The sequence below is a fragment of the Leptopilina boulardi genome, unplaced genomic scaffold, assembly GCF_019393585.1.
Source record: "Leptopilina boulardi isolate dan_hultmark-lab unplaced genomic scaffold, ZJU_Lbou_2.1 LbouV2_144, whole genome shotgun sequence".
Classification (NCBI taxonomy): domain Eukaryota; kingdom Metazoa; phylum Arthropoda; class Insecta; order Hymenoptera; family Figitidae; genus Leptopilina; species Leptopilina boulardi.
In genome coordinates, this window is record NW_026137690.1 from 224634 (window position 1) to 236123 (window position 11490).

Sequence of the window (11490 nt, forward strand, 5' to 3'; positions counted from 1 at the left end):
TATTTTACATTATACTTATTACACACATTTTTTAATAGCAAAAATGTAGTTAAACCAAATTTTTATTTAGCCACATTATTATTAGGCTTCATTTCTTTATTTTCATTTTAGTGTTAGATAATTTTTATTTCGCCAAATTTGTATAAATATTTGTTAAATAAATATAATAATAATATTAATAGTAATATAATAATATTTGTTATTTTTGCAATATTTGTTGTTAAAAAAAAACAAATATTTATAACGTTGGCTTAAAATAAATTTAGCTAAATAAAAAATTCTTAATAGTAATTTGGTTAAATAAAAACATTCTTACATGGAAATTCAGCTTAATAAATACATTGCTCAATGAATGTTTTAAATTAAATAAATTTGTACTTTTACATTTTCAGTTATGTAGAAATTTGGCCGAAAAAAATTTCAAATAGAAATTGTGCCAAATAAAAAATGAAAATTTGTATTAAATAAATATTACGATGATAATATTTTGTTTAAATAAAAATTAGAAAAATGTTAAATTGAAATAAGAAAAAAAATTAAAATAAAAAAAATTAAATTGAAAAATTGAAATTTATATTTAGCCAAATTTTCATTAAGCAAAATTTTTTTTGAGATAGTAAACATTTATTTAAAAATCTATTTTTCTTGTAATGTAAATTTACAAAATTCAATATAAAAATTAATTTTGTTTCATTTAAACCATTTTCAATTTGGCTAAATAAATATTCGGCTAAATAAATATTTTTTGCAAATTTATAAATACAAAAACATAATTTTAAAAATGTGAGAGGGAAATTTTTGGGATTTTTTTGAAAGTGAAATAATATTTTTTTTCTCAAAAAATTTGCATACATCATTATAAATATATTTTTTTGTTTAACAATTTCATTTATACAACATATTTTTCTAAAATAAACATGCGTACAAATTCCCGAAGCATTTTGTATAGTGTTATATATATATATATATATATATATATATATTTAAAAAAATCTAATCAAATTATGGCTCGTTTGATATGATTTTTTTTTATTAATTAATTATAAATATTATATTTTTTTTTTAAAATTGGCGTACATCACAAAATTTTCTATTTTTACTTTAAAACAACAATGACAATTTTTTTTTATTTTGATATATGGAAGACATTTTGCATTGGTCATTGGAATATTTTTTTTATATATTTTTTTTAAATCACTTTTTGTCATTCCTATATACAATGACGATTATTTTTTTTTTTTTAAATATAAATCCTCAATAATTATTGTAAGAGATTCCTAATTTAAATATTATTATTATTATTATGCACATATTAAGAGATTCTCAAATTAAGTCACAATAAAATTCTCTTTTTTTTCCCACTGAACACAATATTTTTAAGTACAATAATCAATTAAAAATTATTTTTCTATTTTTTTTATATAGAACATAAAATTTTTTTATTTATTTTATTATTTTTTTACTTTTTTATAATTTTTTTTATATTTTTTTATTATTTTCTTTTTATTATTATATTTTGATTTAAAATTTTTCAGCTCGAAGTTGAATGTTTGGATTTTCAATGCATTTTTTACTTTGAATTAATTGTAATTCTATTTTTCTTGACTGTTGCATTTTTTCGTCCTTTAATGCTGTAATTAAATGCATAAAGTGAAATTATATTTTTATATAATATTAAAATTTTTAATTTAAAAATATGTAAAAAAATTTAAATTTAATTTTAATATTATTTTGTGTGGCAAATATTCGAGGACATAATTATGAATATTTCACATATTTTGCAGTAATAAAATTTTCATTGGAGATGAATAATTTAAATTTCCATAAAGAAAAAAATAAATAAATAAAAAAAAGTCTTTTTACACCAAAAAGAAATTTTTTTTTATTCAAATAATCAGTTGACTATTATCAAATAAATATTTACTTAAACCAAATAATTTTTATTTGAATTAAATCAACTGTATTTGCATCAATAATTTCTGTATTTGAAGCAATAATTTTTATATTTGAAACAAATTCAGTTTATTTAATTCAAATAAAAATTATTTAATACAAATAAATAAATTATTTGATAATAGTCAAGTAAACAATTATTTAAATCAAATAAATTTTATTTTCAGTGTTTACAAATTAAAAAATTTAGTATATATTTCATTTGACGAAAAATTTTAGTTGGAAAAATTTATTCATTAAGTTTCCATTCTATGTTTATGTCGGTAATGTAGATGCAATAATATTGAGCGCGAAATTCAAATTTTTTTACTTTCTGAATAAAAAGTAGTTAAAAAATTTCATTCTACTTACTTAAGGAATGTTCATAGGTCTTTTGAAGAACTTCAAAAAGAGTATTTATTGTTTTTTCGAGGGCAATTTTTAGTCCCTTCTCCAAAAATGTATGCGCCAATAGTAAAGCGGCAAAAAGATCACCAGATCCCGTGTAGATAGCAGGAATTTTTGGTATGACAATTTTTATTATCGTATTGTCTGTAAAGTGAAAAAAAGAAAATAAAAAATTTATTCATTAATTACAAAATTTTATAAAATGAAATTTTCAATTTATAATTGTGTAAAAATAAATAAATAAAATTGTAATTTTTTTCGTTGTAACGTTATTTTTTAAATAATTTTTTTAAAAACAATTTTTTTTTTTTTTTTGTTACCTTTGCTTGAACTAGTAACTGAAATCAATTTATTGTCGATAAATGATGATGAAATTGCAACGGTTTTTGGTCCTTTCCCGTGAAGATATTCTATTGCCGTTTTTAAATCAGACATTGATTTTACAGTAAGCCCAGTTAGAAGTCTATGGAAAAAAAATTGAAGTTAATAATTTTTCTTAAATTCTGCAATTAATATATAAAATATTAAATATTAAATAAAATATTAAATATTAATGTATAATTATATTTACCTATTAATAATAAAATTCTGTAATAAGTAAAAAAATAAATTCAGAAAAATTTTTAAATTACGAAAACAAAATTTTCAAGTTGTTGCATCTCTGGAAAAAATTTTTTTTTTTATAAAAAATTCTCTAGTAAATAAAAAAAAAAATTTTTTTTTGAAAAATCAAAACTTACTCTAATTCAAATTGATTGGGTGTTATAATGTCCGCCAATGGTAGAATATCATTTTTGTAAATGTCTTTCAATTCTTCCGGTACATACATTTTTCCATCGTCTCCCATTACTGGATCGCAAACTAAATTTTTGAAAATATTAATAATTAATTTTATAAATTATAGAAAAACTAAAAGTTTGCAATTTTTTATTATTATTTCTATTTTTAAATATTATTATCTAAATATTTTTTTTATCAAAATACAGACAAATTTAAAAAAAAAGAGTTTTTTTTTTAAATTTTGAAAATTTGAAAAAAACTTGTTTTTATATAATGCTTACCGTAAATAAGATCTGGATTTTTCACTTTAAGGGCCTTTACAACCTGAATAATTTTTTTTAAGAAAGAAGAAGATCCCACATAACCAGTGAGTAGGTGAGTATATTCAGTGAGATCATTTTCCATTAAGCCATCTATTAATACATCTAAATAAAAAAGGGTAAAAATTAAAAATTTTTTTAAATAAAAAGTCATATATATATATATATATATATATATATATGTAAAGAAAATAATTGTAAAATAAAAATTCTATTTAACAAAAATTCGGTAGTTAAAAATTTTGTTATGTAAAAATTCCTATAAAAAGAAAATCAAATTTTAATTCGAAAATTCATTTAAAAAATAATTATTTCTATTAACTCTTTAACTCTGGCACCATAGGTCTAGTAGACCCGAGCATTTTTTCTCGCTAAAATTAATTGAATTTGGAATATTTTTTCTATTTTAATATATTATTTTGACATATATATTATTAGTAATTTTCTAAGTATTTTTCATACCAATTAATTTGATACAAAAGAATAAATTAGCTTCAAACATTAATAAATTAGAAATTTTTTTTTATTTTAACCTAAAAAGTCATATTTTATTCTGCAAAATAAATTCCCTTTTTTGCAAGTCCTACTGCGTTGTGATAATTTTTTCCCTAAAGAATAATACATCATAACCTTAAATTTTTAAATGATAATATTAAATTTTAAATAACTCATGAATTTTTATGTAAAAACACGAAATTTTTTGGTTTTTATTTTTCGCAATTTTTTTTAACCAACTTAAATTAAATTAATCCCTGTAAAACTAATGAAATTTAAAAAAAACACATCATATGCTACCGGAGATTAAATTTTTGTGCAAAAATATTCAATACCGGCTTTATAATACACACGTTTTAATACGTCGGGTCCAGCAGACCCATTGTGCCATTTACGTTCGAATTGTGCCACAGTTAAGGGTTAAATATAATTTCTATTATTTTTTTTATATATATATACCTAAATCATGATCATTAAGTACTTGTCCTTTGAAAACTTTATAACCCGTGTGGTTTGATAGTTGGACGGAATTAATAGCATCAACTTCAAATCCGAGCAGCTGAAAATTAAATGAAAAAAAAAAATTATATTTTTTAAATATAAATTGTGACGAAGTGATTGATCATGAGCTTCTTTCCTTTAAATTACGCGCCTAATTTGTGATTCCGGGATGTAGCGCCACCAATTGGGACAAATGTGAGTAAAAAGAGAATAGCAGACGACAGAAACTAATTGAAGATTTTTCATAGAGTTCGTGAGGAACCAGAGAAATATTTGTTTTTGTATGTAGTGATAGTCAGAGTTGCACAATGACCCTACCTAAACGCTACTGCGCTTGCGCTACGACAACTCTCTTATAGGTCGAAAAAAGCGCGCTTATATAAAATGCCTAATAATAAGAAAACTTTAATAAAGCAATATAAAAATATTTTCACTATTGAATTTTTTTTTTTTGTTAATTATATTGCTTCCTAATAAAAAAAATACTAATAGTTTTATTATATTTATATCATTATTGGCATTATTATTTACATAAAATATTCATAATCTATTATTATTATCAATATAATATTTATTATTATTATCATTATTTTCAATAAATTATTATTAAATATCTATGAATGTATTACATCTATATTTACATTTCAAAAAAATGAATTGAATTTTTTTTTGTACTTTTTTCCCAATTCAAATTTTGCTCATAAAAAAGTACAAAAAAATTTCGCTAAAGTTTTCAAAAAATATATATGTATATATCATAGATAATTAATTAATAACAATTTAATGATAATAAGAAAAATAAATAATATATACCTATTACATAATTTATTAATAAATATTAAATTTATAATAATAATAATAATAGATTATATATTTTATAAAAAAAATAATAACAATAATGATATAAATATAATAAAATTATTAATATTATAATTATTATTCTTATTATTTTTACATATACTTAAGTACATTAAGTAAATTAATATTTGTTTATTAAGAAGCAATATAATTAACAAAAAAAAATTCAATAGTGAAAATATTTTTATATTGCTTTATTAAAGTTTTCTTATTAATTCTTAAAATAGAATTTTTTTCTAATTCATATGTTTAATCTATGTGTAAATTTTAATGTTGAATCATATCTGTACATAAATGATTGAAAAAAAAACAATTTTTGTCTCTTTTTTTTCATTTGGAACAATTCTCGAGGGGCGGCAGCAAGAAAATTCTAAAAAAAAATTGATTTTCTTTTATATTTTAGGACCACCCTAAGGTCCAAAAGCATATTCAATATAGGGTCAAAGTAGGTCAGAATTTAATTAGGTCCAATGTAAAGCAGAATTATCTTCAATTCAAAAAGAAATTTTTTATTTAATTCAAATAAAAGTTACTTTTACCCTATTAAGAATTACTATGTTAGAATTTTTTGATTTAATTCATATAAATTTCTTTGAAACTAAGAAGCTTTTTTTGTTTCAAAGAAAATTTTATTTTGAGTTAAAGAAAACAAGTCAAAGAAATTGGTTTCTTTAAACCCTAATAACACAAGATATCTTGGGATATATTGATAATATCCCGCAGATATCCTAGGGATGTCCTATGGATATCAAAAGGATCTCTTAAGGATATCCAAAAAATTGGTGGTTTGGATATCCACAGGATATCTTCTGGATATCTCTATAGACTTTCATAAATGTCCTCCAGATATCCCACAAATATCGTCAGGATATCCCACAGATATCATCAGGATATCCCAAAGATATCATCAGGATATCCCAAAGATATCATCAGGATATCCCATAGATATCGTCAGGATATCCCACAGATATTTTCAGGATATTCTCAGTATATCTTCTGGATGTCAAGAAGATATTCTCAGGATACTGTTTTTAAAGTCGCATTATGAGACTACGAGTGAGAATATTCTGTTAATTAAATTTTATATAAATAAAATAAAATGCAACTTGTTTTTCGAGAAAGTTGTTTAATTTGAAAAATTATTAACTAATTTTTTTCTCATTCGTGATTCATTCCTTTATTCATATGCTTAATATTGTCAGAAAATAAATTGGCTTTAAACAATATAAATTCTTCCCCGCAAATAACGAATAACTATTAATATTAATTATACATTAAGTGCATGAGTTTATTTAAAAACTTTGAAAAATGCGTTTCAAATCTTTATTTAAAATAAATTAGAAGCTCATAAAATTTTTCTTTTTTTGTTATATTATTATTCATTATATTAGCTTAACAATTTTAACCTTTAAAAATATATGTTGAGATATTAAATATCCCGTGAATATCCTAAGAATATCCCACGGACATCCTGAGGATATCCCATGGATATCCTGCGATATAATATCCAATAGATATTTTGTGGATGTCTTAGGGATATCCTGTGAATATCCTATGGATATCCTGTTGATGTCCCACAGACCGGCGGTTTGGATATTCTAGGGATATCCCAAGATATCCTGGGGACCATTCTAGGATATCGACCATTGATATGGATATCCTATGGATATCCTAGGGATATCCTTTTGTTATGAGGGAATCAAAGAAATCTTTTTTCTGGGTGATATATATCGAAAGTGGGACAAAATCAGGTTAAAATGGGTTCAATCTAGGTCAAATTAGGTTCAATGTAGATTCAAAATTCAATTTAGGATATAAAAGTAAGTTTATTGTAGATTCAAATCAAATTCAAAATAGGATCAATATAATTTCAATGTAGGTCAAAATAGGCTTAAACTCAAACTCAAAATTAGTCAAACAAAATATAACTATGGAATAAAAGAAAATAATTCCTATTCGCTATATTTGCAGAAAACTTATTTCTATTTATAATTATTATCACTGATGGCTTTAAAAGTTGTAAAATTACATTTATGAGTCAGACATAACCTTGTAATAACTATTTAACATCAATGTTGTATAAAATTTAATTTAATTATCTTTTATTTTATAACCGATCAATATATATTTAAAAAATTTCAAATAAAACTAATATAAAAATTGGTCATACATTAATTTAATTTTCTCTTTTTACATATATTAGCATGTTAAATCAAATATAAATAAATAAATATATATTTTCTAAAAAAAAAAGTGCAAAATTGTATTTTTGTATTTTTGAATTTTTGTGGTAAAAAAAATTTCAGATATAAAATCATGTGATTGTGATAATAAATATTTAAAATTGATAAAGCGACCATAAATATTGATAACAAAAAGTATTTATTTAAAGATCTATTTAATGAAAGTCTAAAGTCGATTTTATATTTTATTATATACATAAAGTGTGACGAAATTTTAATTACATTATAAATACGTTATTGATTATTATTATGCGTGTATATGTAATTCATATATTGATGCTCCAAGAATGAAAATTCAATGACAAGGTCATATTAGGAGTGTCGTCTGCTAGGATATAAATGAATGAATATAATCATTGAAAAAGTATATATCTATAGATATATATATATATATATATATATATATATATATATATATATATACATGTTTAATATAGTAAAAGGCATGAGAAGAGAGTGGGGTAACGTGCGAAAATTTAAGATTCGTTTACAATGAAAAGTATAATATTTATTAATGAATTTATTTAGGCTCACCTGTAATGGAAATGTTGCACTTTTATTACCAACATAGCCAGATACAACATGACTTTGTATTGAAAGAACGCGTGCCATTTTTTTATTATTCATTTTCAAAATATCGACTGTAGTGTGCCAATAGGTTTCTCGTTATGGGCATTATATTCTTAAATAAATCTTTATTATCCATTCAATGATCACACGTGATCGCAGTAAACTTGCGCGACAAGCAGACGACGCACAGGGCCGTGACAATATAAGAAATTTCCCACATTTATTTTCGCATATATTTTCTGAATTTTCATTGAAAATAATTTTTTATTTTACTTCTTATTTTATAACCAATATATGCAAAACTATTTTATTTTTGAATTAATATAAAAAATTTTAACTACTATGAATTAGTTAAAAATTTAACTAATTTGAATAAGTAAAAATTTTAATAACTAATTTCTATATTAGTAAAAAAATTTAACCCCTCCCTGAAAATAAAGAAATTTTAATTTTTTGCCGCCACATTTGATCTTGCATTTTGAATTTTATAAAAACTAACCTAAAATTCGTTTTCAGCGACCTCAAAAACCACCGAGTAACAAAAAATCCAGACGAATTCAATGAATTTTAATTTTTTCGTCCGACATATTGGATCCGCCATTTTGAATTTTTGAAAGTCTAAGTTCAAATTTAAATTAAATGACCACAAAAACATTAAGGTAGTCATTTTCATTAGATTAGCTCAACTTTTTTAAATTTTGACGGCCATATTGGATCCGCCATTTTGAATTTTGAAAAACTAACCTCTATTTCGTAATCAGTGACCTCAAAAACCCTGAAGTAACAAAAATTCAGACGAATCGAATGAATTTTAATTTTTTTCGTCCACCATATTGGATCCGCCATTTTGAATTTTTGAAAATCTTACTTCAAACTTAAAACCAATAACCCCGAAAACCCAAATTTAAAATCTAACTCCGATAAAAAATTTATTTTGTCTATAAAAACATTTTAATTTAAAAATATTTTGATTTTGTACGTTAATAAATTATTATTATTACTATTATTATTATAGAAAAAAAGTTTCAATTATTATAATATAATTTTTATTATTATTTATAAATTTATTATATTATATATGAATTTTTTTATATAATGATTATTACAGATAATTATAACATTTTAACTTATAATTATTATTTTTTCATTATTCATTATTATTTATTATATATTATTATTTATAAATTTATTATTTTATTATTTATTTTTATCAATAATTATTAAATTGTTCTATTTATTTTATCTGTAAACATTTCGTATCAAAAAAAAAATTCTTTTTGATATAAAAATAAATTGTTTGCTTTTTTTAAAAAATTTTCAATTTGATTTTAATTTTTTAATTTAAGTTTAAAACATTACAAATTTTTTTTTAGGTTTTATTTTTTCAAAATTTTTAAATATTTTTTAATTGCTCAATACTTTTTAAAATATAATTAATAATTTTCAATTAATTTAATTTTCTTTTTGATTACATTATTAATTTTTATTAATTATCAATTATTTAAATTTTTTGAAAAAAAAACATAAATTTAAAATTTCCTATTTGCAATGAAATATTTATATAGAAAATAAAAAAAAATATTTAGCAAAACTAATTTTTATGTTATTTTAAAGATTATAAAATATCATCAAACATCGATTTTATCAAAAATATATTTATTTCTAAAATTTTAATATTTATAATTTTTAAAATTTTTATTTAAAAAATCTTATTTTTTTTACTATCAATTCACAAAAAAAAAATGATCTTACTCGTTATATACATTCTGTCAATAAGAAAATCCATTCGTCAATAATATCTTTTATCACAAAAATCTTTGCCTTTTCGTATACAGTATATACATAAATGACAAAGAATATTGTAATCATAATTGACATAACATAATTAATTTTTCTCGACATTTCAAGTATCAGCGGTAATGTTGGCGATACTAGAATTGATTTATCAACATTTACACCGCCAATTGTCACTGTTGGTTTTAATTTATGTTTTTCTTATCATCACTTTTTCGATAGATTTTTTCTTAGGTTTTCATTGTTGTTATACCGTTAACAATCGAACTAAAAGTTTTACAAGTTTAATAAATTTAAAAATTAACTTAGCTAAATTATTTTTGCTGTATTAACTAATTATACGAGCTGCCTTAACTAAAAAATCACTATTTATATAACATCAAACTGATTTTTCTCTGTGTATAAATAAATGATAACGTGAAAATTAGAAATATACCTATTATTAATTTATTACTCCACGGATGCAGAATTATTATTATTATTATTATTATAAATTTATTATTGAAAAATGCTTAATTTATATTTGCTCACTTTAAACACGGTCCTGATAGGAGATGTCAAAAATTTGTTATCGATTTTATCGGAATATTTGAAAATTTTTTTTTTTTTTTTTTTGGTAATATTGATGACCTTGCCGACTTTCTTTCACGATCATCTTAAAAGAATGTTATAGATCCGCAGTTATATATATGTAAATTCTTCTTATTCTTTTAACCGTCATTAACACAAAATGTTTGTCTCAACTTTTTATCTATATAATTACGTCATTTAAAATTTGTCCGTATTCGAATTCCCATTCTTTTTTCTTAATTTTTCAAATTTTCAATTTAAAATTTTTTTTTAAGTTTTATCCTAAATCTGAAAAAATCGAAATCTCAAATAATCGAATTTCTAAAAGTATATACAAATTTATATTTAGAAATATTTATAAATTCGAATTATCAAAATATATCAAATTATTAAAACTTCGAATAACCAAAAGATCGAATTTTTAAATGTATTCGAATTTTACTCACCCAAAAGTAAAAAGTTTCGATTTTTGATAATTCGAAAACTTGGAAATTCAATTAAATCAAAATTCGAACTTTTTGAAATTTATATATTCTTTTTAGAATTTCGATCCGTTGAGAATTCGAACTTTTAAGAAATTAATTTTTTTAGTAATTCGAATTAGTTTCTAAATGAAAAAAAAAATGGAAATAAAATTAATTGATTTTGTGATTTAATTTTTTTTCAAATTTAGATGATTTGTTTTATATATATTCAGAAACTGAAAATTATTTTGCAAATTACGATTGAGTTTTCTAACGACAATTTTTACTGCTACTTCCTCGTTGAATATTCCTTTTTTTCTTGAATTGTTTGCTTTTTGCGCCAAAAAGAAATCTGAAACATAAAAAGGTTTTAATTTAAAATATTATTTTATTATAGTATTATGTTAAGTTATTTTAAAGTAATGTTAATATTATGTTAAATGAATATTCGAATAAATAAAAATTTCGTTTCTGTTAACTAAATGAATTTTATGTATTTATTGAAATGAACCAAATTTTTATTTGAATCAAACTAAATTTTGCTTTCTCATAGAG

The 11490-nt window shown here is 21.2% G+C and overlaps 1 protein-coding gene across 1 annotated transcript; it reads right to left on the reverse strand.

The window, feature by feature from the left end:
* Positions 1–1474: 1474 nt before the first annotated feature.
* LOC127291581 (pyridoxal kinase) lies at positions 1475–8277 on the reverse strand. Its single transcript, XM_051320777.1, has 7 exons — positions 8072–8277; positions 4395–4494; positions 3402–3545; positions 3081–3201; positions 2661–2803; positions 2305–2484; positions 1475–1631 (listed from the first exon to the last, which is right to left on the reverse strand). The coding sequence occupies exons 1-7, from the start codon at positions 8162–8164 to the stop codon at positions 1522–1524; spliced, it is 891 nt and encodes a 296-aa protein (XP_051176734.1). The 5' UTR covers positions 8165–8277; the 3' UTR covers positions 1475–1521.
* Positions 8278–11490: the final 3213 nt, after the last annotated feature.

Bases quoted from the DNA above. Each gene is read 5' to 3' on its own strand.
- LOC127291581 (XM_051320777.1), bottom strand. From the start codon at position 8,164: ATGAATAATAAAAAAATGGCACGCGTTCTTTCAATACAAAGTCATGTT. The intron at 4,495-8,071 runs GTGAGCCTAAAT...TTTAATTTTCAG, and splicing joins GTGCAACATTTCCATTACAG to CTGCTCGGATTTGAAGTTGA. The intron at 2,485-2,660 runs GTAACAAAAAAA...TTCACTTTACAG, and splicing joins AGTTACTAGTTCAAGCAAAG to ACAATACGATAATAAAAATT.